The sequence below is a fragment of the Anopheles merus genome, chromosome 3R, assembly GCF_017562075.2.
Source record: "Anopheles merus strain MAF chromosome 3R, AmerM5.1, whole genome shotgun sequence".
NCBI lineage: Eukaryota > Metazoa > Arthropoda > Insecta > Diptera > Culicidae > Anopheles > Anopheles merus.
This window is the reverse complement of record NC_054084.1, coordinates 10,251,035-10,270,659: the sequence shown is the minus strand read 5'-3', so window position 1 is coordinate 10,270,659 and position 19,625 is coordinate 10,251,035. Positions and strand designations below refer to the sequence as shown.

The following is a 19,625-nucleotide window of genomic DNA, read 5'->3' as shown; positions in this document are numbered from 1 at the left end:
GCCGTGACAAATCCTGCGTGCGCCGACGTTACCAAGGCAACCAATGGGAATGAAATCTTCGAAAACGAGGGTCGTTAATCATCATCACAGCAAGCGGCAAAAAGGAAAAAAAAAACAAAATAGCAGTTCATAATGCATCTTCATCCGACTTTAATTACTCCAACCACGATTGTTGATAGAACGCTCACTTTCAAGGGGGACTTGAGGCCACTCAGCAGCAATTTGGGATTATCGGAATTCCACCAATTAGGCGGTGCGATAAGTCAATTCGTCTTGTGACGAGCCGGTCCGGCTTTTCCACCGACCAGAAGCTGAAATTTTCTTCCTTCTCTCTCTCTCTTTCTCTCTCTGTCGTTCGCTGCGAGATCTCTCGGGCGCTCGGTCGTCGTGTTTTCCTCTCTCGGGAGCACCAGCACTGAACGGCCGGCGAAAATGGGAGACCCGCACACGAGACTCGCCGGGCCCGTCGGATCTCGCGTAACGGCTCGCGGGAGTGGCCCAGGTCCTCACTCGTAACGCATCTTTCAAACGAAACGGATGCCATCTGGCTGCGTGACGGTGAGTTTTTGCGCGAGGGACATCGTGTCGCTGGTGGAATCAAAAACAAGGGGAAAAAGGTATATAAAAACCTAGTGACGTTTAGAAAGAATCGTGTAGTAGTTCCGTGTTTGTAAAGGAATTTCCAGAAAAACGTGTTTTTCTTTTCGTGCATTTTACACGCGCTCCGTCGGCTTCCGGGAGGATCGATCGTTTGTGCGCGTACAGGGCGAAGGCGGCTGTGTGTGTGTGTCTGTGTTTCACCGATTTTTATGAATTGAGCAACATTGAACGGAAAAGCAACTCCCGCAAACGAATGGCAGCAACAGGAATATACATAGCAAAAAAATCTAAAAAATGTGCGCCATCCTCTTACGCATACGCATCACCCCAGCAGGGTGGGTGAGCGCGCGCACGCCAGTAAAGAAAATATAAACAGACAGTTTTCGGCACAGCACTCGCCCCGGTCCCGTCGCGTTTGCAGACAGCGTCGGGAAAAGGCTGACGGATCCAAAATCAACGCACGGAGGAGGCGACGGGAAATGGTGAAAACTCAAGTGAAACCCCTCCCCCCCCCCCATTGGTTTAGAATTAACGCGCACGGCGACGACGCGACCACGCGTTTTGCGTCTCGCGTGTGTAGAAACAAACCAGGGAGTGGGTGAGAGAGGGTGGGTGTGTAGCGCAGTAAGGATTGGTTTGGGTGCTTCAAAATTAAGTGGAAAACAGCGGTGTAGGAAAATGGTACGCCCGTGTGTGTGTGTGTGTGTGTGTGTGTGTGTGTGTATGCGGGGTGCTTTACGGGAATTTATTTTTGTCACCGCCGCACGAGAAAACCCGAATCACGCAGCCTGCTGGCGGCGGGAAGAGGGATTTTCCCCCTCCCTACTCCGGTGTTCCCGTTTTGGGGTGTGTGTGTGTTTGAGAGAGAGGACGACGATGGCGACAGTGGCGAAGATTTGTGTGCGATCGCAGTTGTGTTTCGGGCGGCGTGACATACGGTCGGCTCTTTGCAGATCGCGTAGCAGGAAGCGAGAAAATCCCCGGGGGAAGAACGTGCAATTCGTGGAAAACCTTCATATACGGTGATAATTAATTGTGAAACAAGTGTTGTGAAAAAGAGAAAATTAATTAAAGTGAAAAACAACCGTAAAAAAGTGTAGGTTTCTTTGGCGAATTAAAACGAGATGATCTCGTTCGCGATCGTTTTGGGATAGTGTGATGAGATGTGGGGACATGCGACTCCCGATCTTCTTGCCATGTGTGTGTGTGTGGTTTTTCGGGGCAATTCGGTCTCAGTACGGTGAACGTGACAAACTTCTTTCCCTAAAAAAACTAATAAGAAAACAGAACGGTTCCCCTTGATCGTCGCGCGTCTTGCTGCAGTGAAGCGTGCCATGACGTGAGTCACCACCGTGCAGCAACCGTGCCGGATGATTCACGGTTGACAATCACGATCGTTTGCGCGACAGCAGCAGGGTACGTCACGCATTCACGTGTGTGCTTCTCAAAACGTCAGGCAGAGAGTGTGTGTAATATTTTATACACCCGCCAGCAAGCACCGTAACGAAGCTCAAGCAGAGTTTAGGAAATGCTGGTGAATTTGCTTCTTACGCTGCCGTTCCAGTGCCGCGCGAGTGTGCGATCGACACGATCGTGTTTGACGATCCCGGCCTGGCAGCGTGTATTTATAGCGGCGCGTATGACGAAGGGCCTATACCGTGCCATGACAGCAGCAGCAGCATACCGCCAACGCCACCATCGTGGACATCCAAGCCGCGCCATCACTCAGCACATTACCAGCGGCGTGAAGATACTCTGTGCACTGTTTGGTGATCCTGGAAGTTACGATCATTATCGCAAAATTCTGCCGCCCTCTTTCGCTTTCAATCGTAAGAAGACGCACGCAAGGAACCGGATGCAAGGGCAAGACGATTCGTTATATTCTTGCGTTCCTGCGGTGCTGCTGGTTATTAAAATTCGCATGTCGCTTTTGGGCGATCTTCTACTGCCGTGGCATTATGAAATGTGGCATATTGCGAGATGCAGATGAAACCCTCTTCTTGGGGGCAGTCGGCAGAGGTCGTCAGTGTGAGACGATCTGGTTCGCTGCAGTATGATGCTCCAACCTTTTTTGTCTCTCGTTTCACTCCCTTGAGGGAGTCTAGTATACGGACGAACGTCACGCAGGAAACGGTATGTCTTGTCAATCGTCAAACCGTAACCGTAAAGCACGGTTCAGGGTGCGTCTTCAAAGTCCCACGAACGATCGGAATGTTGCTTGAGGAAGTCAAAGGTTTACGAAGTTGGGAGATGCAAAACTAAACACACACACACGCGCGTATTCTTGGACGAATTATTTTGGCAGTTTTGTTGTTTTGTTATCTTCTTCTTGGGGTTTGCCTTTGCACTTATTCTTCGACTCTGCCCAAGAATGCCAAAAAAAAATCGTCGGAAGCGTCAAAAAATGAAATACGGCAAGAAGTTTGAATGCTCCAAAACGTCACGGGCATGGGCATTCAAGACGCGCCGTGTCTTCGGATCCATTTTTCCCCTCTAGGATTGAGGTTTTATTTTCCCGTTTTAATACTGACAAAAAGGGGCACGAGCAGGGTAGATGTATTTATATAAAAACAAAGAACGCACTCAACTTTACCGGTCATGCGTAACGAGGTGTACGCGCATTGCATTGCTACCGCAACGCCCAGACACGCTCCTCCGTTGCTGTAGATCGTTCAGATTCGATGAAATTTATTTGATCGACCTTACCCGATAGACGGTCGGATCCAAGTTGGCGATGCCAACGCCGACCCTCTTTAAAAGTGGATTAATTACTTTACCCACTTCGCCCACGTGAGCATTACGACAGTTGCAAGCGTGCACACACTGTGCTTCGGTTAAAGTGGCCACGCTCTTCTGGCCGCTTGTTGCGTACGTTACTAAATGGGGTGGTGAAGCTAGCCGGAAATTGATTGCAATTTCACACGTTCTACCCGTATTGGGAGTGTGGGGTCCGTTTGTGTGCGATCTTTAAGTGTGTCTAAGTGGTCAGTTGAGTTGGCCTGCTCAGAGCTCAACCAGTGGGCAGAAGATGCTTCCTCAAAGACGTCTCCTCGCTACTATAAAGTACCTTCTCGAGGACATTGACATCTTCAGGTCTGTACTGCTCAACTGCTTGTTGGGATCAGTTTACAAGCTGTTTCTACTAGACATCTACTAGCCTCTAGACATCTTCCTGCTTCCGTATTTCAGATTAGAAAATAGAATTCTACATCCCTCCATCGCGCTCTACACCTAAGCCGTTAGTCATTTTCTCCACATTCTCTCCACTCTCGCCCGGGGGCATTTAATCCTGCCCGCCCTCACGCGTAATTTATGGCTAATTAACTGAAGCACGCCTTAAAAGAATGACTGCGGACTGACTGCGAGGAAAATAGCTTCCGATCGCGAACCCGCGGACACCCAACACCTTCAACAAACACCATATTATTGTCATCATCACCGAGCGGCCCACAGGCAATTTATGGCTCTCGGGACAAGAATAGGAATTAAAGATGGGCCTATACAGGCTGGAAGGTTGGAAAATTTATGGAAGCTAGCTGTATGTGCGGGGGGGTTTGGTCCTGCAGTGCATTTCCTCGCGTTTTCATTCTTAATGGCCGTAAGCGATTGACGGTTTGTGTGATGAGTATGTTTTGTCGTGCCGAAGATGAAGACATTGTTGAGCAATGTGTAGTTTACATTTTTCCTCCGTCCATCGTTCTGTAACGCCGCCTTTATCCATAACTGTAGGTCATTAATTTTTCACCCCCTTTTCCTTTCGGTCTTTAAGTCCTTTCCAATAAAATCTCCAAAACTGTCTTAAAGCAACAATGTCAGACAAATGTCTGACTCCTTCTTTTTGTGTTGCCTTCTTTCTGCGTGAGTCTGGCTCTGACGGCTCTGTCCTCAATCTGAGCCGAGAGTGACAGACTTCCTTCTGCTCTTATGAGGGAAGGGAGTTTTCTTTAGTAGGTATAGGAGCACCCATAAACTAGCTAATTAACGTGGGATAGTTGGGTAAATATAGAACCCGAGTCTGTGTGTCTGTGTGTGTTTGTAAGTGGATTTTCCATTCGAAATGGGCAATCGTGTTACGGTTCCAAATCGAAATCTTAATCTTCCGAGAAAGGGCGACGCCTCTACGGAGCAAGGGGGAACTTCAAAGACGGTGCATTCCCGTTTGATGTTGCAGTAATAAGCCAAACTAGACACAATTTTGCAATAAAAGAAAGCGCTTTGATGAGCTCTTTTAGTTCTTATAACATTAACCTGCACAAGAAGTGATCATACTGGTTTAATAATTAAAAGCAACATAATTGTGCCCGCCTCACTCACACACACACACACAATTGTCCCGTAGATGTTAAGTTGCTTGTCATGTGACACAGTGCGATCACTAGACGCAGCGATTGATGGTACCAGGTTTGTTTACCTTCGTTCGTTTCGAGAGGGGTTGGAAAAACTGTGCGACGATCCGCCAAGTGTACACAGCCACTCACACAGCTATCGACGCCGGTTGCAAGTGCGTTTTGCTTTGATGCGCTTCGCTTTTAGCTGTGATGAGGCTAAATTAAGAGGACCGTCGTGGACCGTTGGGGTTTTAACGCCCCTCGAGAAGTGGCAGCAAGGGCCGGGAGGGGATGGGGGAGGGAGTGCTTTGGGACGGAACAAAGAGGATCCCGGGGGATAGAGCGATGATGATGGTACGTCGTGTCTGGGAGGGTGGGCAGGTGGAACATTGGCATCGGTAAAGTGCATTGGCTTGGTTCTTCTGAGCTATCTGAGCGGAGAAGAAGCAAATGAAAAGTGACTAGGACGGGGAATACGTAAAAGGTACTTTATGGGATATTTTACTCCTGCAAGTATGCAATGGCGTTACATTTGGTACAAAAGTCGGTTTTTAAGAGTGGAATTTTGTTTTTTGTGGTTTATAATAAATCAAATGATTTTAGGTTTTTGGATTATTTTCATAAAACATCGAAGCATCGAAACAAACTGATCCATCCACGAGCGCATCCTCTCATACGCATCTTCACTTTCCACGCCTTCTGCCCTTGTGAAATGTAACACCAATCGTCACGCGATGCTGCTGCCGGTACAGGGAAATGTGGTGAGAAACACATTTTTCAACGCCACCCTCCCTCATCGGCGTTGGTGGTGGCGCGCAGGGCATTACCGTGCGTTTGTTTGTTTGCGTTTTCAAGCGTTGATCGGGCCGGGATTACCCGATTGATGGGCCCCACGAATTCGGGCGCAAATTTGTTTTGACCGCGATGCGACAACGCGTGATTACTGGAATGAATTAGTGTCCCCGTCCCTTCCCGTCCCCTGTACCCTGTCCCCCTGCTCGCTATGGCGCTTTGGGATGAACCACGATCGGAATGCAGCGCCCATCTCGCAGCAGCATCGCGATGTCGCATTAGCTGACATCGCTACAGAGAGCCAAACACATCAAAACAAAACCACACAGCATCGCCTTCTCGCTGTGTGGTTGTGTTAAGTGATTAAGACGTTTTAAAATTTCATTCGCATTTGATTCTAGCGGTAGCTGTTGTGAAAGACCTCACCGGTGAGGAGGGCGCCGAGAGGGTGAGAAAGTGCCTATTGTGGTGCCGTGCCGCGTGTGTTTTGGTGGAAGAAACAGAAGAAAAAAACAACGAATAATGCAGCTATGTTGCTGTAGTGAAATAGTGCAATGCGGGACGACAGACGAAATATGGCGACGGTGAAGTGTGTTGTGATCGAAAAGGAATGCAAATGTGTGAAACGAATGGTGGTGATCGCATAAGAAGGCATAATTTATGCTCCAAACATACATACATACATACACACAGTGTTTCACACAAAATACACACAGTTAGAGCGTGTTAGGTGGTGTGTGTGTGTGAGTGTGGAGCCAAGGCTCAAGTTAATTATCCCTCGGTAAAGCCAGTGTGCCGGCAATACGGGCTTGTTACCCGGCGGCCATGGATCAGCTACAGCGCCGGATACGGATGTGGATATTTATCTCAATTCTAAGCCTAACGCTCATCGATGCCGTCAAGGGTAAGTACTGATACGGGGAGATGGGAGAAAATATTGAAGGAAAGCCGCCGTAATCATAGGAAACGCACAATCTTGCGTTCGGAATCACAGCTAAACGTGCAGCACGTGCGGCACACTGTTGCGAGCTCTATTCCCCCTTAAACAGAGCGATCGGAAAAGTTGACGATCATGAAGATTAATGAATAAAGATGTCATATGGTCGAAAGGTGGCGTGGTTTAGGAAAGGGAATAAGACGGAGGGGAGCGGTTTAAACGCGACAGATGGTTTCTTTTTCTCTCCTCCGCCTGATAGGTGCCGCAAACATACACTCTACCAATTAGGGTGTAGTGAAGCTAGTTAGACGTAATCGATATCGTTTATTTTTAACAGCCTTCGGAACGTTGTTAAACACATATCCAGGGAATATATTATATTGAGAAACTTACATAAAGAAACTTACAAGTCATCAAATTTGATGCTCTAAAGTTATCGAAGAAACATCAAATACAGTCAGTTCCCGAGTTACGCGATTCTCGACTTACGCGGATTCGGAGATAGGCGGTTTTCTAAATTCGACAGATCAAACGTCAAATCAATATAATTTGCTTCAAGAATAGTACAATGTAGTATAAATTGCATTTTTGTTAATACATTTAAACCACTTAAAAGCCAAATTTATCAGAATTATCGGCACGAATCGTATCAAATAAGTGATACAGGGTTTCCCACGATTGATTGGTTGGTTTCCATCAATTTTTGGTGAGTTTCCAGATTTGTTTGGTGCGTTCCCACGATTTTTTGGCCGTTTCCCAGAATTTTTTGGTCCAATTGTATTGATATCCAATCGGAAAATAGCAATAAATTATGGGAGCGAACCAAAAATCTATGAGAAACGATAAAAAAATCGTGGAAAATCCTGTAAAGTGTATAAAAGTACTCAATTAAATAAAAATTGCCGAATTATCAATTGTATTTTGGCCGAAAACCGCAAAATTCGACTTACACTGATATTCGAGTTACGCGGATTCGTCGGGAACGCACAAACTAATACTCGGGAACAGACGCGTATCTCGGGAACAGACTGTAAATATAACAGATTAATATTAGATTTGTTTTTTAGGGAATTTTTGAAGAGCATGTAAAATACAAATGTGTCTTATTAAGGACCATACAAAGTAAAATCCATTTACGATCAAGGTACCAACATGACCAAGATCTTAGTCCTGGAAAAAGACGATCCATGATGTACATAGATTCTGTTTATAGCTTTTGAATAACTTAATCAAGAGCTACGCATTTAATTTCATTCCTTTACTGTGCCCTTGATTGAAGGGGAAAAGCAAACGAATAAGGCATTGAAGTTATTCCGGTGCATTAGTTTCACTTGAGAGGAAAACTTCTATAGAAAAAAGAGATATATTGATGTGTATCATTTTACCATTCAGCATCTCTGGATAGCATGATCCTTCATAAGCAACGATCCAATATCATATGCTTATCATTAAGCGCATGAAATAACTCCCCATTTCCCTCCAAAGACATCCCAAAGCCCCTCGCGATATAAAGACATAAACCCATCACTCCACGACTCCACTTCAGGGAGATCGGGTACGAAAATATTAAACCATCTTTCTACACCCGCTGAAATACGAAAGCACTCTCATCTAGCACTAATAGCATACGTAAACCAATTTAATATGCTTGGGAAAAATGAAGTGCAGGAAAGCATTTCGAACAGACAGTTCGTCCGTCAGCAGTACATATCGATTGACGAATATTGACAATACCGGCGTACGCGCGCAGCAGTAACAGTACCGAGAGGCGCCCGGCCAAACAAACAAAAGCCAGCACTGCGCCAGCCCTAACAGAGGGAATCTATAAACATTGTACCGAGCCGTGGCGTGGAACACTCTAATGGATGGCAACAGCAGGACCCCGTAGAATTCAAGGCCGCACTCTATTCCATCCAGTGTGTGATGGGGAACGCACTCTAAACGTGCTCAATTGTTTCAAAACTGTTGAGCTGCGTTGTGTTCCAGATGGGGGCGGATGGGGTGCAGAAAATGGAACGCACACATGATGCGTGTCATGTTAGACGGTTTCTAATAGTTGGGCCGAATCCCAACTCAGCGCCAGATACTCCGTGCCCGATGATCCCGATCGTGACGCAACTCGCCCGAGGGGATTGGACGTTGTGTTTAGTTTGGGGGAATGTGAGGATCACCGTATTATTGTTGAAGATTCTAAAATAGACATGCTCTAAGGGTCCATGTTTGCGCCCAATACAATGGATGTTGTTCTTGAGGCATTGTCCCATGCGTGATTTGTGTGAAACGAGCGTGTACTTTGAATCGTGATCAATGCTGCTACATGTCACGTCCCCGTAGGTTCGTTGCCACCCTGACCTAGCTCAAACTGTTGATGCTGTCTGCTGTTTGCTCGATCAAATTTGACGTCTCAAACCTCACAGCTTACCCAACATTGCTCCCATCTTGCTCCGATGAAAGCGATGAAATATATATTCGACGGTGGAAGCTGTTAAACGCCCCGCGATCGACTTTTCACACCTTCCATTTGAATGGTACACGGTGAAGAAAGTCACGTGCGTTCGATGTTAAATCCCCTTCTGCTCCGATCATTCCCATTCTCTTCGCATTTCGCTCAATTAATCATACGCTTTCTTTGCACTTTCTTGTCTTTTGGTGTGTTGTTGTTCTGCATCTCATTCCACTAAAACTCTCATCACCTTCGGAAACGACCGGCGCACCGTCTGGCAGTATCGTTCTATGGCGCCAGCCACATCACAATCCCGATGCAGGAGTCAAAGATGTCCACCAACATACGGTTACGGTTCCGCACGCGGCAGGACAATGCGCTGATGCTGGTAACGGCCGGCCGCACCGACTATGCGCTGCTCACGATAGATGGCGGTAAAATTAGGTTCAGCTTCAAGATAAATGACTCTCAGACGGATGTAAGTGTGTTGTGGCGTCTGGTTGTGGTGTATCGTTTGATCTAAATCTTCCCTTCCCCTATGTCTAGCTCTGGTCACCGGGAACGCTAAAGATCAACGATCTGCAGTGGCATGACATTTCAATTTCGCGCTACGCCGCCAATCTGACGCTCCAAATCGACGAGTACTTTGCGACGAAAACGCTCCCCCCGAAGGTGATGGAGCTGAACGTACATATGGGCGTGACGCTCGGTGGGAAGGGTGACTACAACGAGCCGTACCTGAGCGCACTGCCAAGCTTTCGTGGTTGTATCGCAGATGTAAGTGTTTTGGGGCATCTTTCTTTGGGACACTACCTCAACAACTTCTTCCCTATATTGCAGGTATTTTACAACAACATTAACGTGTTTAAACGCGCACGGGAAGGTACTGGGCATCCGACCGCCCACGATGTGTCGTGGATCTGCTCGCCCGAGTTCGATGCCGATCGGGACGTACCGATCAGCTTCCTGGACGACGACAGCTACAGCGTGCTGCACAAACCGACCTCACGGTCGGGCGATCGGTGGAGCTTCGAGTTTCGTACGATCGAACCGTTTGGGACGCTGCTCAGTAACATTCCACGCTCGACCAAGCACGACTACATGATGCTGGAGATCGTGCAGAGCAAGCTGCGGCTGCTGGTCGGCAAAGGATCGAACGCCGTCGAGCTGATACCGGATCGGAACGTTTCCGATGGCAAGTGGCATAACGTTTCGATTACCTACAGCCCGATGTTGGTCGATGTGAGTAGCGTTTCGGATCTGTATTCGGTGGTCTTCCGGTGGTCAAATTTCACCTGTTTCTGTCCGGTCTTTGCTCTGTTTAGATTATGGTCGATGAGACGAGCAACAGTGCAACGTTCGCGAACGGCAGCAGCCAGGTGATCGAGCTGGAGGAAGACTTCTACATCGGTGGTCTCGATGCGGAGCGGCACCGGAAAGCGTCGCTCAAGCTGATCCGCGAAACCGAATCCAGCTTCAAGGGCTGCATGCGCAACGTCATCCTGGACGATGAGGAGGTCGGCTTCCCGCACTTCAAGGTGACGCACCACGTGACGGTGGACTGCGTGTGGAAGTATCCGTGCATCGAGAAGCAACCGTGCATTATCAGCTCGCAGTGCCAGCACCAGGGCATCGAGGACTTCATCTGCTACTGCGACCAGGCGTACTGCATCAAGGCGGACTATGGGGAGCGGTACAAGATCTTTACGCGCTCAATGTCCCGCGTAGAGTTGGAGCTGTTGGAGATCAACCCGATGGAGGTGATGGAGGGAGGGATTGCGTTTCTGTCGCGCGAGTTTATCAACGTGCTGTTCGATTATCCGGAGATGGGCGTTAAGGAGGCTTCGATAGTGTTTCACATCGTGCAGCCACCGAAGCATGGGCGGGTGACGATCTCTTCCTATGGCGCGGAGAGCAACAGGACCGTTACGCAGACTAAGTTTTTCTCGCATATTGACCTCAGCACGGACAAGGTGAAGTACACGCACAATGGGGATGAACATCCGACCGATCACATGACGATCGATATGCAGCTGATGTCGTTTTCGAGGGAGTCCAAGCTGCCGGACGTCTCTGGGAAGCATCGGTTTGTACTGCACGTGAATGTAACGCCGGTGAATGATCCTCCAGTGTTGCAGTTGCCACCGAACAGGCATATCCGTATCACGCAAGGTATCCCCAAGGCGATCGGTACGGATGTGTTGAATGCGGACGATCCAGACAGTGCTCCCGACACGCTCATCTACACCATCCTCATGAGTCCCAACTCAGAAGCTCAACAGGGACGGGTGGAAGTGAACGGGAAGGCAGTGACAACGTTCTCTCAGTCGGATATTAATGCGGGCAGTGTGACGTACGTGATCAACTCGAAAGGATCGGAAGACTCACACTTCGATCTGACGGTGCAGGTGTCGGATGGGATGGAAACAAGCCCAGCGAGTTCGGTGCGTGTCTCTGTACTGCCACTGCAGCTGAGGATGATCAACAACACGGGGTTGGTGTTGATACACAAGTCAGCTGCCACGATCACACCGTACAATCTTTCGTTCGTACCGAATGCTGAGGAAGAGAATGTTGACATGAAGTGAGTAGAAGAGGATGTGATACCAGGAGATGTGTTCTAACCGCTGGATCCTTTCCAGGTTCGATGTTGTGCAGTCGCCGCTGTACGGAAACTTACAGAAGCTCCGAACGGTGGACTCTTCGTGGGTAAATGTTGACTCCTTCACCAGCAGCCAGGTGGCGTTGGGACAGATACGATACCTACACATCACAGACTTCCCTCAACATGACGAATTTAAGGTAAGGAGGTATCTTCAACATGATCTTGTCTAACCTGTCTCTTCTTTCGTTCCAGTTCACGGTATCTCTCGGTCCAGTCACAACCCCTACGTACGATTTTCGAATATCCTTCACCAAACTACGCATCGGCATCGTGCGACAGTCCAACATGCACATCAACACGAAAGAAAACACGATCCGGGCGGATTTTCTCTTCCACCAAACGACTCCAATCGTAACGCTTTCCCGTAACGTCATCTACACCGTCGTAACGGCACCGAAATTCGGCGTAATTTACGTCGAGGGACATCCCCAAACGGCTCGCCCGGGGCACTCCTTCACCCAGCACGAGATCGATAAGAATCTTATCAAATATCGTACCTACCGGTCGTCGTACGGTAGCTTCGTCGATACGTTCGAGTTCGTCGTATCGGTGCCGGAGTGTGAAGATGTGCAGGGGAAGATGGACTTTATCTACACCCCGCCCGACTATCTGGCCAAACAGATCGTGTACCAGAAGCGCGAGAAGCTGTACGTACACGAGGGCAACAAGACGGCACTGTCGCGAACCCACTTTGAGGTGTACTTTAACAAGTTTAACTTCCTTTCGTTTAACCTGACGCATCACCCGAAGCATGGCAAGATATGTTTGATAAATCCACGCACGTTTGAAGCGAAAGATATTGGAACGTTCACGTTGCAGGATCTGTTCCTGGGGGACATTCACTACTGCCACGATGATTCGGAGTCTACGAGGGATAGCTTTCGGTTACTGATCCTTTCGGATGATGAGACGGACTTTCAGTATGTGTGTGAGATACAGGTGGAGATCACGCTGCAGAACGATAATGGGCCGTACCGGGTGTTTGATAAGGTGTTCCATATAGTGCGCGATGAGACGAAGTTGCTCACTGCCGGGGACTTGAAGTACGACGATCCGGACATTGAGACGCGAGCAAACGATATCGAGTATCGGGCGGTTGCCTGTACGAACGGGGAGCTGTACAAAAGTGGCAAACCTTCGGAGTTGTTCACGCAAGACGATCTTGATCATGGACGGATGCTGTTCATGCACAATGGGACGGATAATGGAAAGGTTTCGTTCATTGTAACGGACGGACTGTACGAAGTACCCGGTTCGTTGGAGATCGAAGCTTCGGATCCATTTCTGCGCGTTCGCGAAAGCAATGCCTCGATCGTGCAGGAAGGTCGAGCGGTACTGCTCACGAGCAGTGATCTTAACATCGACACTAACTTAAATGCGAAGCCACAAGATATCGAATACAGGGTAATGGATGGACCAAACAATGGGCTGCTGAAGATGTTTGTGCCAAAGTTTGATACAGGGCAGCTGCATCGGCTTAACAATGCTTCGACCGCGTACAACTTCTCCCATGCGGACGTACTGGCGGATAGGATCGTGTACTGGAACCGGGATGTGGCATCCATGGACAGGATCAAGTATCGGGTGGGGACGAAAGGTGTGTGGACGGAGGGCGAGGTGATGATCCGGATCTATCCACCGGCTTACTGGGAGCAGCTACGCATTCGGCGCAACCAAACACTGTTTGTTGAGGAGTCGACCAGTGTGATCATATCGCGCGATGTACTTGAGGTAACATTTTGTTCAGGATTCTTCAAGAGAACAAGTATTTCATATTAATATAATCGTTTGTTCACCTCCAGATTGTACATCCAAACATCTCACCAGGCGATATAACGTATCTGGTAACGACACAGCCCCAACACGGCTATCTCGAGATACAATCGATCACCTCCGACGACGAGTACAACTCGAAGGTGTTTGATCAGTCAACGATCAATGCAGAGAAGATGTTCTACATACAGGCTGGTGTGAATCAGTCGTCCGATTACTTTACGTTCGATGTTACGAATGGGATTACGTGGTTGCGTGATTTGATGATGAAGATTGTCATCATTCCGGAGCACTTGTACATCCAAACCAACGAGATCGTTGTGGAAGAAGGTAATCTTGGATGAAGATCCAATGTTTTTGGGAGACATTTTTTGACACCTTCTCATATGCTTTGTAGGAAAAACGGTACTACTAGAGCCTGGAGATATGGTACCCTACTCAGAGTACTACATGGGCAAGATCTTGGAGTACAAGATACTGGACCATCCACTGCACGGGAGCATACGGGCGGGAAAATCTTCCAAAGTGAATCGCTTTACCCAGAAACAGCTGGAAGCGGGTATGATCACGTACGTGCACAATGGTAGCGAGAACTCGTCCGATACGATCCGGTTAGTGGCGTTGAGCCGGAACAAGGAGAGCGTACCGTTTATCTTGTCGATAAAGATACTGCCCGTGAACGACGAGATACCGCAGCTGGTCACCAACACCGGGCTGCATATGTGGATCGGTGGAAAATCGATGATTGGCAGCAATGATCTAAGTATGAAGTGTTCAATATCAACCGTAAACACTATCTAACCTGCGATCTGTTTATCTTCTTCCCAGTGGCCCAAGACTACGACACTCCACCGGAAAATCTGACCTTCTTCGTGCAGCAAATGTCCGGCGGGTACGTTGCGTTCAAGGACAGCTACAACAAAAAGACGCACTCCTTCACGCAGCAGGACATCAACAGCAACGTGGTGTACTTCATCCACGACAGCAGCAACCAGAACGGGAAGGTCGTGTTCTACGTCAGTGACGGTGTCCACAACACCACAGAAAATGTGCTCCACATCGTCACGAACCCGGTCGCACTGGAAGCGATACGGAATGAGGTACTGCATGTGTTTCCGCTTACCCGCAAGCAGATTCTCCCCGACCAGCTGTACTACAAATGTTCGGATGATGATCGGGACGTCCGGTATGTTATGACGGTTCCACCACAGATGGGCCGGTTGCTGTTCGAGCAGGTGGAGTTTGGCTACTCGAACGAGATCACCGAGTTCACGCAGTACGATGTGGAGAATGGACGTATCTTCTACGAGCATACGCACCCGATGGTGGAGCTGAAGACAAACGATTCCTTCTACTTTGACGTGACAGCACCGCTGTCGAACAGTTTAGTCGATCAGATCTTCAACATTGACGTTTCGGTGTCGTCCGGTGGTCTGTTGCGCTTCCTGCCTGTTCCGAGGATCACCATCGAGGAGGGCGAATCAGCACCAATCAAGCTGGATCTTTCCAAGGTACTGGAGTACCTGGAAACAAGGGCCGGCATCGGCGCCCCCGAGCTCTACATCGAAGTCCATCCGCCCGCCCACGGGCTGGTCGAGCTGGAGGACGAAAGCCCGGAGGTGAACCGGTTCTCGCTGAACGATTTCTACACCAACAAGGTGATCTACAAGCACGACCACTCGGACACGGTCGAGGACCGGATCGCGCTGGCCGTGTTTCTCGTGCCGGGTCATCTGTTCCTCTGCAACATCACCATTCCAGTGACGATCAATCCCGTCAACGATCAGCCATTCCATCTGCTCACGCCCTCTCCACACATTGCCGTGATCGAGGGTGAAAATGAAACGATCACCTCGACCCACCTGCTTACGGAGGACGCTGATACGGATCCGCGCGACATCGTGTACGATGTGATCAGTGGGCCGAACCTGGGCGTGCTGCTGAAGATATCGGACGAGGGCTATCCGCAGGACATCATCACGTACGGCAATCAGTTTACGCAGGCGGACATTAACGAGAACCGCATCATCTACACGCATTCGGGCAATCCGCAGTCGACGACGTTCTACTTCAAGGTGTCGGATGGCAAGTTTAAGCCGGCGTACGAAATATTTAACATCAAAATACTACCGATCACGATACTGCCCGGGTTCAACAGCCAGCCGATACTGGTGCAGCAGGGTTCGAACCTGGGTGTGCTGGAATCCCGTCACGTGTCCGTTGAGACGAACGTGCAAAAGAACCGAATCATGTACAACATTACGAAGAACCCGCTGGGAGGCATTATCATTGCGAACAATAAGCCAATTCTGAAGTTTAGCCAGCGGCAGCTAGAGGACGGCAAGATCGGGTACATGCAGACGGACATGAGCCGGTCGAACGATACGTTCCAGCTGGATGCGTTCATACCGGACACGACCTCGGCGTGTCTGGTGGAGGTTAGCATGATCGTGCAGCCGTTCATCATCATCAACCCGATCACGATCACGCCGGGCGATCGGGTACGGCTCAGCTCGACGTTTATCTTCGACAATCCGGCCCAGCTGAAGCTGAATCGCTACAATCCGAAGATAACGATCACGCGACGGCCCAAGTACGGGTGGTTGAAGAAGATTGTGCGCAGCACGGGGCTGGATTATGCAGAGCAGCAGAGTGATAAGGAGATTAGCTCCTTCACGTACAAGGAGCTGAAGAGTGGCGTGATCTACTATTCGGCGCGAAAGTTCAATCAGGACTTTCAGTCCATCAATGATAACTTCGAGTACGTGCTGTCGACCAAGACGGCCCAGCCGGGTCAGGGGACGGTACCGATCGAAATTTACTCACCGTCCGGATCGCACGACAGCGACAATGACGTCAACATCGTCACCACGGAGTCTGTAATCCCGCTGGACTATTTGATTGCCGTTTGCATTGCCGTCGCTGCGATCGTGTTGATCCTCATCACCGTACTTCTGCTCCGCTGTCGCTCAAAGGCATCGCACAAGAGCAACGATCTGGACAAGGACAATCCACCGTCTCTCCCGCGACCGCCCGACTTTATGACGCTAAACAATCGGATGTACACACCGTCGGAGAATGAATCACTGCCCGTGACAAACTCCTCCACCCCGCTACCGATCATCAGCAGCATCCCACACTGCAAGGTCATACCGATGGGTGGGCTCGACAACACGCTGCAGCTCGACTCCGAAACGGACGATATGATGGATATGCACGGCGAGCTGTTGCCCAGCATCGGTGGCCACGGGTACCGGTACGGGTACGGCGACGAGAACGACGAGTGGAGCTCGTCCTGTGACGTTGGGCCGGACGTAAACTACTCCACGATCTCGCAACCGCAGCAGCATCTGCTGCTGCAGCAACACCAACAGTTGCTACCACCGCATCAACAGCAGCACATGCAACAGCAGCAGCAGCAGCAACAACAGCAGCAACAAATCCTTTCAACGCCACAGTTGGCTAAGGCGAATCCACTACTCCGCCGCAACCAGTATTGGGTCTAGTGGGAGGATCCCCTGGCAGAGGAAAGAGAGAGAGAGAGTAAAAATCAAACAAACAAACCGATTAGTAGTGTGTGAGGGATGCTATTTCCCTGCAAAAACTGTAAATATTACCAAAGAATACTCACCAAAAACCAAAAACGCGCGAAGATTACGATTTTCGGCAGACTGCAATCGTACGATAAAAGGGTGGTCCCCCTCATAAATACTATCATTGTAGTTAAATTATAAAAAAAGTGTCCTTAATTGTCACACTCATCGTGCAGAATCGGGGTTTCTCTCTCTCTCTATTTTTAGCAAAAAATTTAAACATAAATGAAAAAAGCGATTTCTTGGCTCGAGCAGCTATGCGCATCGAAGCTGTGAGACATGCGTACACACACACACACATACTTTAATGCAATTTCTCGCGGTACATACACACATACATACAAAGTCACTCATCACTTAGTGTACTAGTCTAAGTAGGCTAAACCGAGAATGCCTTAGCATCAATTACAATATAGGACGGATTTTCTCTTTAAAAAAAACCAGAAGGCAAACGATTTCCATGGACAAGCGTGTGACAAGATGAAACGATAGAACAGAGTGAATGAAAATAAATTCTAAAAAACATAAAATTGTGATGTTTTCAAATACTGATACTGAGAAAAAAGGTCCCATTTTCTTCTTGGTGAGTGAATTGACCATTCGAAAACTGAGCGTTCGTGGTCTGTCTGTGTAAGTAGAAATACTTAAACTAGCGCATAAACGTCTACATAAATCGACCATTTTAAGTAACTTGTTCATATTCAGGCACGTGTAGTGTGTGCTTGCGTTGAAGATCTAAACGTATTCTAATAGAAGGAATCTTTCCACCTATCTTAACTAGCGGCTAACTTACAGCGTAATATCTGATCAGAGGCATGGCCTTTAACGAACTCCTACTGAAAATATCTTCTTTTCAGTACAAATCTTTTAGAAAAACAAAGGAAGCAAACACGTTGAAGTACACGTTGCATTTGAAGATACGCAAAGCTAGACTAGAGTAGTTCCACCGGTCGGAACTGCATAAGGAAAAGGAAACTTGGAAGATTTAAATGAAAGCGTAGCCACGATCCCTTGGAAGGATGCGCTCCCAACAGGGCCTCAATACTTCGGCATCGGGTTCTGGCTGGTGGGCGTCACGTTGCAGGCAGCATTATCGTACGAGTAGCTTTCCGTGGAATCTTCCGCCGGATACCGGTGGCTGATCGAGGTCGTCCCCGTCTGCACCGAATTGTCCGCCTCCGTTTCCGGATAGATGCTGACGGTGGTGGAGGCCGGTGGTTTGGCCGCGTTCGCCCCATTCTTCGGCACCGCTTTGGGGCTTTTGGTGTTCGGGTTCTCGTGCGTGTACCCTACCGGACCCTGTTCCTTCTTGTTCAGCTGTGGCAGGCGGCAAAACTCGCGTATTTTGCCCCGGTACCGGTAGCTCAGCAGCACGATTGTGACGCAGGCCAGCGCGAGCACTATACAGGCCACCGTGTTGTAGATGCCAACGACCGATTCCAGGGCGGTGGTACGTTCTCGGAGAGCTGTAAAGAGCACAGGTGAGGCGGGGTGAGAAAGTTAAACAGAGCGGGGAAGGGAGCGCGCACAAACGAAACAATGCAAACAACACACTGTGCGCACCAACACAGCGTCAACATGCGTCATCCCGTGCGCCCGCACAACTACTTACACTTGAACAGGTAATCTGAAAACGGGGAAAAGGGAATTTCTTATTAGAATTTGCTACACTTTTTAAAGGGCATTTGGGTGGAAGAAAAGGGCGTACTTTGGCACTTGTGGAAGCAGCTGTACTCGTCTTTCGCGCACAGCACGCTGCAGTTGCGGCAGCTATTGTTGCTCTCGTCACAGTACTGGTACCGATCGCAGGCAGAATCACACCCCAGGGTGGCCGGAATGGTCCCGAGGGCGGTCAGTGCAAGCAGCAGCAGCATTTCTCTCGGGCTTGAGCAACCGGATCTCATTGCTTTTCCTTGACTGAGCACACACACGCACACACGAACTGTACACGGACACTGTCACTTCACAACGGATCACTGCAAACACTTCCTGGACCAATGGCTAAGGCTTCAGGTGAAATCAAACGGGCGAATGATGGCGATCACCGAAAAAACTGATGCGATGCGGTCGTCGATGACTCATTCGCGCACGTTGCGACGCGTAAGAAGATCCAAGATCGCACCAAGATTATGATACACTACCAGCAGCAGCCGTAGCAGTGGTGAAGGCTTACGGGCACTGGGCTTGTTTGTTGCTTGGCTGAGGCTGTACACTGGCTGTGTCTATCTGTCTGTCTAACAGGCAATGTGATGGAATGCACACAGACACCCCTACACAATCACGTACCGTTGTGCTCGTATGTGATCGTGTATCATTGTTTTTTTCTTTGCTTCTTTGATGCGGGTGTTTCAGTGTGTGGTTATCTTTGTGTGTGTGAGTACTGGTTTGAGCGTACAGGTGTGCCATCATGTACAAAAAATGAAGCTTTTATCACAAGGGGTGCGCTGCAGCATGATGCTGTACCGAGAGACGGGAGAGAACAGTGATTTTTATG

The 19,625-nt window shown here is 48.9% G+C and overlaps 2 protein-coding genes across 5 annotated transcripts; one reads left to right on the top strand and one right to left on the bottom strand.

The window, feature by feature from the left end:
* Window positions 1–183: 183 nt before the first annotated feature.
* Window positions 184–17,357, top strand: LOC121596088 (chondroitin sulfate proteoglycan 4). 4 transcript variants are annotated; one of them, XM_041920728.1, is made up of 11 exons: window positions 184–558; window positions 6,122–6,624; window positions 9,382–9,578; window positions 9,647–9,877; window positions 9,941–10,342; window positions 10,426–11,684; window positions 11,743–11,902; window positions 11,958–13,496; window positions 13,568–13,868; window positions 13,936–14,301; window positions 14,367–17,357. In XM_041920728.1, exons 2-11 carry the CDS (start codon window positions 6,546–6,548, stop codon window positions 17,042–17,044), a joined length of 7,212 nt encoding a protein of 2,403 aa, XP_041776662.1. In that variant the 5' UTR covers window positions 184–558; window positions 6,122–6,545; the 3' UTR covers window positions 17,045–17,357. The 4 variants fall into 4 exon arrangements, with proteins under 4 accessions (XP_041776662.1, XP_041776661.1, XP_041776663.1 ...); XM_041920727.1 differs by having other exon boundaries at window positions 184–617; XM_041920729.1 differs by lacking the exon at window positions 184–558 and adding an exon at window positions 1,301–1,622.
* Window positions 17,358–17,789: 432 nt separating this feature from the next.
* On the bottom strand, window positions 17,790–19,484 carry LOC121596095. Its single transcript, XM_041920737.1, has 3 exons — window positions 18,840–19,484; window positions 18,744–18,758; window positions 17,790–18,597 (listed from the first exon to the last, which is right to left on the bottom strand). Exons 1-3 carry the CDS (start codon window positions 19,033–19,035, stop codon window positions 18,170–18,172), a joined length of 639 nt encoding a protein of 212 aa, XP_041776671.1. The 5' UTR covers window positions 19,036–19,484; the 3' UTR covers window positions 17,790–18,169.
* Between the last annotated feature and the right edge of the window lie 141 nt (window positions 19,485–19,625).

Bases quoted from the DNA above. Each gene is read 5' to 3' on its own strand.
- LOC121596088 (XM_041920728.1), top strand. From the start codon at position 6,546: ATGGATCAGCTACAGCGCCGGATACGGATGTGGATATTTATCTCAATT. The intron at 10,343-10,425 runs GTGAGTAGCGTT...TGCTCTGTTTAG, and splicing joins ACAGCCCGATGTTGGTCGAT to ATTATGGTCGATGAGACGAG. The intron at 13,497-13,567 runs GTAACATTTTGT...GTTCACCTCCAG, and splicing joins TATCGCGCGATGTACTTGAG to ATTGTACATCCAAACATCTC.
- LOC121596095 (XM_041920737.1), bottom strand. From the start codon at position 19,035: ATGAGATCCGGTTGCTCAAGCCCGAGAGAAATGCTGCTGCTGCTTGCA.